The sequence below is a fragment of the Saccostrea cucullata genome, unplaced genomic scaffold (genome assembly GCF_032062105.1).
Source record: "Saccostrea cucullata isolate Sc308-1 unplaced genomic scaffold, CSIRO_AGI_Scuc_v1 ctg13080, whole genome shotgun sequence".
Classification (NCBI taxonomy): domain Eukaryota; kingdom Metazoa; phylum Mollusca; class Bivalvia; order Ostreida; family Ostreidae; genus Saccostrea; species Saccostrea cuccullata.
The window spans coordinates 2,803-8,023 of record NW_026920959.1 but is presented as its reverse complement, the minus strand read 5'-3'; the positions used below and the strand labels follow the sequence as shown (position 1 = coordinate 8,023).

Genomic DNA, 5,221 nt, shown 5'->3' with positions numbered 1-5,221 from the left:
GGAAAATTGCATTAAATTTCATAGGAAGAAAAAATCTCTTTTCTTCACTAAATAATTATAGTGTTTGACTAAAAAAAATATTTACTGCATATTTTGTTGACCATCTGGTCATCTTAAAAGTTTCTTCAAAATCATAATTATATCTAATCAAAATGATTACTAAAGAAACCACTAATGTGTATGTTTGTGTGTTTCAAATTTACGTCATCGTTGATCCTACATCAAAAGTGCAATCTCGTAACTTGAAGCGTGATTTAGGAGTGTTACAGCTAGGTACGTCACAAATTAAATTCAAGTGTTTATTAATTAAGGAGGAGATTTTAAGCCAAATAAGGACAGATGGTGTTCGTCAATTTTTCAGTTTGCTTTATTTGTATGTGCAGCGTATGTTTCGACACAGAGATGAGATGTAAATTTCACGTTTATGGTTTGATCTGTTAATTTTAGTGCCTATATATATTCATTTGTGGTGCATTACTCCGGGAGCTTCAAATTTTATAATAATAAACTTTTTCTCCGTGCAAAATGCACTATAACTGATTATCACCCAATAAATTCCAGAAATAAAGAATAATTGTAATTTCAATAAATTCTTTGATATAAATTTAATAAATAGATAACAATCAAATCGATACATTTCACCGGTACATATGTTTCTGAAATCTTGTTAAGTCTAAGCTAATATCTGAGAACGAGTTTGCATCGTCCTGCATTTCCAGGGTCCAAATGTTTGTATTTGGTGTAAAGGGGTAGGATACTGCACCCAGTCTAACATTTTCTTAACAGAAACAATGTACACATCGGGTAAAGTCTGTAAATAATTCAAAAAACTTTCGAAGCCCATTAAGTTTCTGGTTTCATGAAACCATCCTCCGTGAAAGTGGAGCCCAAATGGTGCTCTGTTTCCCTCGTACGAGTTCTTAAAGTTGTTGGTAAGATACCTCTTTACATGGGCTTGTGTTGGGGGAGGTCTCTCACAGTCATCTGCATACGTACATATTCCAGTATTTGTGTAGTCCCACATAGAATTGACAGGAACTTCCCAGAAACCCCTATGGGGCTGCTGAAGACAGGGAGGGATGTTGCATGGTAAAGGCCACCCAAAGTCGGCAGTAAATGGCCACACATTCTTAGCATATGATGGCCTTCTGGTGAATGTGTAGGATATATCGTACGTGTATCCGAGGTTCTGCAAAATATCAGCTTGGTCGTCACCAGCCGTGGCTAAATAGGGACTTCTAAAACCTTTAATATCCGACAGCGGAATGTCTGCAAAAGTTGCCAGGTTTTCTTTTGAACGTCTTGCATCTCTAAACACAGCCTCTCTGGTGACCAGATTGTTATGATTTACACTGTGTGACCCAATTTCCATTCCCCTGGTGTGAAAATAACTCACTAGAGTGTTGTTCGTTCCTTTATTGGGAACAAAGAACGTTGCTGATATAGGGCATCCATTTGGGTTTGTTCTATTAAAAAGAAGTCTTTCAAAATAGCCCGACACAGAATTATCTAAAGCATCGTCTATTGCAAGATAAACTATTTGAGGAATGTTGGATTTATTCATTGGATGGTCAAAAGTTTGACAGAAACACGATGGAAGTTTACAATTCCGACCCTGCACACATTTTTCCATATTCATTTTCGGTTCAATGGTCGGAAGAGCTGGCAGCGCCGGTGTTGGGGACGGTAATGGGCCACATCTCCAAGGTCCAAATCTGAAAATTTGTGACAAGGGAACCGGTTGCTCCATCCAATCTAACATTTTAGAAATAGGAATAATGTACACATCAGGTCTATGTAAGATTTCTTGAATGAATCTGTCCAGAGCACGATAAAAAGGAACATGGCGCAAAAAATTTCCAATAAAATGGAAACCAAGTGGTGCACGGTTACCATCAAAAGAATTTTTAAAATTCATCATGATAAACTCTCGCGCGTCTTCCTCAGTGTCTGGACGATTATGACATCCATCTGCTGTTGGACAAGGAAAGGCTTTTTTATAGTCCCAGAGAGCATTGATTGGTACTTCCCAGAATTTGCTATGAGAATCTGACCAACAAGGAGGAATATTGCAGGGATAAGGCCAAGGGAAATCTGTGGTTAAGGGGAAAGTATTCTTACCGCCTTCGGCACCCTTTCTAATGAACGTTTTCGATGTGTCGTACCTGTATCCAAGTTTCTTCAGCACTCTTATCTGTTCGTCTCCAGCAGTTTTAAGATACGGACTCCTCCAGCCCTGGATATCGTTTGCAGACATAACAACATTATCCAGTACTGTTTGACGCTCGGTCTTGATTTCCAGCTCCAATATTGTTGAGTTTGTTATGGCTGACGGCGTGTCTGCATGAGTCGCTATCTCGAAACCTCGATTGTAAAAATCTTGTAAGAGGTCAAAATCTGTACCTTTAATGGTAGCCATGAGAGTTGCTGCAATTGGACATCCGTTTGGATTTTTTCTGCTTGGATGGAACAATCTGTTATAGAACTCGGCTACCTCGCTATTTACTGCATCGTCAATAGCAAAGTACACGATCTGCGGTATCTGTCTTCTGCCGAGTGGATGTTCAAACGTTCCACAGAAACAAGATGGTAATGAACAATTCTGTCCTTGAACACAATCCGATACAACACGATCAAGTGTGCTCCCAATCACTACAGCTATCAATAAAGGGCACCAGTTCATGCTCCTTTTCAGACTGATTCCACTGTTCTGCGATCTTAATTTTACTTATGTGTCTTTTATCAATGGAATAAAAATAAATATAATTTTACACTAATGATGTAAAGGTGTTTTGTGTGAAATTATGTACATAAACTTACGTTATATATACATGTAAATAGTCAGTAGGGCGCGGCGAGAAAGATGTCTTTGTCAACAGAAATGAAATATCACCTATATTGACGACTTTACCTGTTTAACTCCTCACTCTAATTATTCCGCGATAGGGATTACGAAGTGCATTAATTAAGATTTGATGCATTTGCATTATGTCATTTTGCAATGTCTGTTGAAATTTGAATGACTAATTTGTAGTTTTTGTGTTTCTTGATCACATTTTTATGTACAATTATACTTGTTTTGGATTTACGGAAAGCAAAACAACATGTTTAAAACGGAAATCCTTTATATGACGACATATACGCAAACAAAGGTCTTAAGATTAAACAATGAACAAGCTAATTCAGAGAATTCGTGTCCCCCGCTTAGGGAAAAAGTCGGCTCCCCCTGACTGAATTTGTAGAATTATTAAATGTATACATGTATACTGAAGCAAATAAAATACATGTATGTCAATATGTATATAAAGATGCTTATTCTTCATTATGTGCATAGAAGATTTTTTTATATGGAATTTTTATGACACTGTAATGATGATTTTATAACCTAATAAATTTTTCATTTCACATGCTGAATACTATCATTTAGTAAAAAAAAAAAGTATTTGAAAAAAAAAAGAAAAGAAAAGAAAGGCTCGACCGAGAATCGATCCCGGGACCTCTCACAATTGAAGCGAGAGACATAACCACTGGACCACGGAATCGCTTTACCTGGTGTGAAGTATATGCGGAAGTGAAGTCACATACATGTATATATTCATGTTTTCATGTTCAGTATTCTCAAAATTTTACACAATTCATGGTGTTTGATTTATTTAGCCTTTATTAAACAGTTCTAATAGATGTAATAAGAACATAAAGTCCGCCGAGAACCTGTTTTATACGCAATAACTCTCCTCATGCCCCTGCGCTAAAAATAGCGACATGTAATTAATACTATAAATACTAATAAAACAAACGGGGCGGGGCACTTTGAGAGGGGCGAGAGACGTCCTAGGGAGTTTTGATATAAATTACATTGCATAAGCTCAAAATCTTCTTGAAATATCGCCCGGAAATTATAGTATTACACACAGACAGAATGTATAAATTTACGACATTGAACTTTGACCTTTTGACCTCAAAATCAATAGGGGTCTTTATTAGGCCACAGGGAGTTGTTATATAAAATTTCATTTATAAAAAACAATCTTTATTTCTGTCTACGAACCACAACAGGTGAAAATAGAATGGGATTTCATAAAACAGTATTAAATGGACCAAATTTGATTTTCACTTTTAATTCATACACAATAGAGAAATATTATTTGGGAAAAAAATGTTTATTAATTGAACTGAAACATAATTTTTTGCAAGCATTAGCTAGGTAAGTCAAAATTGTTCAGTGAAATAATGCAGTTTTTTCATTACTTTGAAGCATTTAAGGGGGATGTACAAGCCATATTGGATCTAGTCTGGTGTAAAATAAGAAATATCAAGAATGCGCTTTATACTCTACTAAACTAGCCCAAAGTTACTCAAAGTGCTAATGCACTTATTACCTACTGTTAGAGACCAAAATTAATAAATAATTAAGTTTATTTTGTTTTAATTAGGAGGAAATTAATCATGTTAGAACTGCGCAGCTACAGCATTCACGAGATGAAAAATGCATTGAAAATGGTGTTAGTTTGATTCATTCATAATATGGCTACAACCATTTGTTTCGCTTTTTCCTTGTCATTATCCATAATTCTTGAAAATTTGATTTTTCATATGGGTGTCTTCCTGAGGCCATGTGTTTATTTCGTCCACCATTCCTCTGTCACACAAAGTTCGAATAACATTGATTTTAAAATAAATGCGACCATAATAACATCAAAACATGAAATTACTAAGAAATAATCATTAGATTATATTATTAACTACTTTTATTTGTTGCATCGCATCGTCTGATTAAAATGAAAAAAACGTGATTTTAACCCCACTCCAGCAAATCGGGAAAAGCTGTTCTGTTTATAGCTCTAGTTTCCTCGTTAAATATCATTCCACTGAGCACGTGGTTGGCATGTACATATATCTGCTGTGGATAAATGCGTTTATTACCATGATTATAATTAATTTTTCATGGAACAAGTCTTGATAATTTGTTGGATTCTTTAAAACTCAAGAAAAAGGATAAAAAATGTCCTAAACATATGTGTTTACGTCGGGTTTTTTTTTTCTGTGGCGATAGAAGTTATTTTCAAATGGGGCACTGCAAGGAGGATGCTTAGCATTTAATTTGAAAATGTTAAACAATATGCAGTGCATGAAAAACAAATAATAATTACATGTCTTACATTCGAAAAGTTGGTACATATGTATATTTTGTTTAGCAGTTAGATAGAAACAATAGGCAGTT

At 35.4% G+C, this 5,221-nt stretch overlaps 1 protein-coding gene across 1 annotated transcript; it reads right to left on the bottom strand.

Moving 5' to 3' along the window:
- Positions 1-574: 574 nt before the first annotated feature.
- LOC134258847 (chitin deacetylase 1-like) lies at positions 575-2,846 on the bottom strand. Its single transcript, XM_062741435.1, has one exon. It carries the CDS (start codon positions 2,681-2,683, stop codon positions 674-676), a length of 2,010 nt encoding a protein of 669 aa, XP_062597419.1. The 5' UTR covers positions 2,684-2,846; the 3' UTR covers positions 575-673.
- Between the last annotated feature and the right edge of the window lie 2,375 nt (positions 2,847-5,221).

Bases quoted from the DNA above. Each gene is read 5' to 3' on its own strand.
- LOC134258847 (XM_062741435.1), bottom strand. From the start codon at position 2,683: ATGAACTGGTGCCCTTTATTGATAGCTGTAGTGATTGGGAGCACACTT.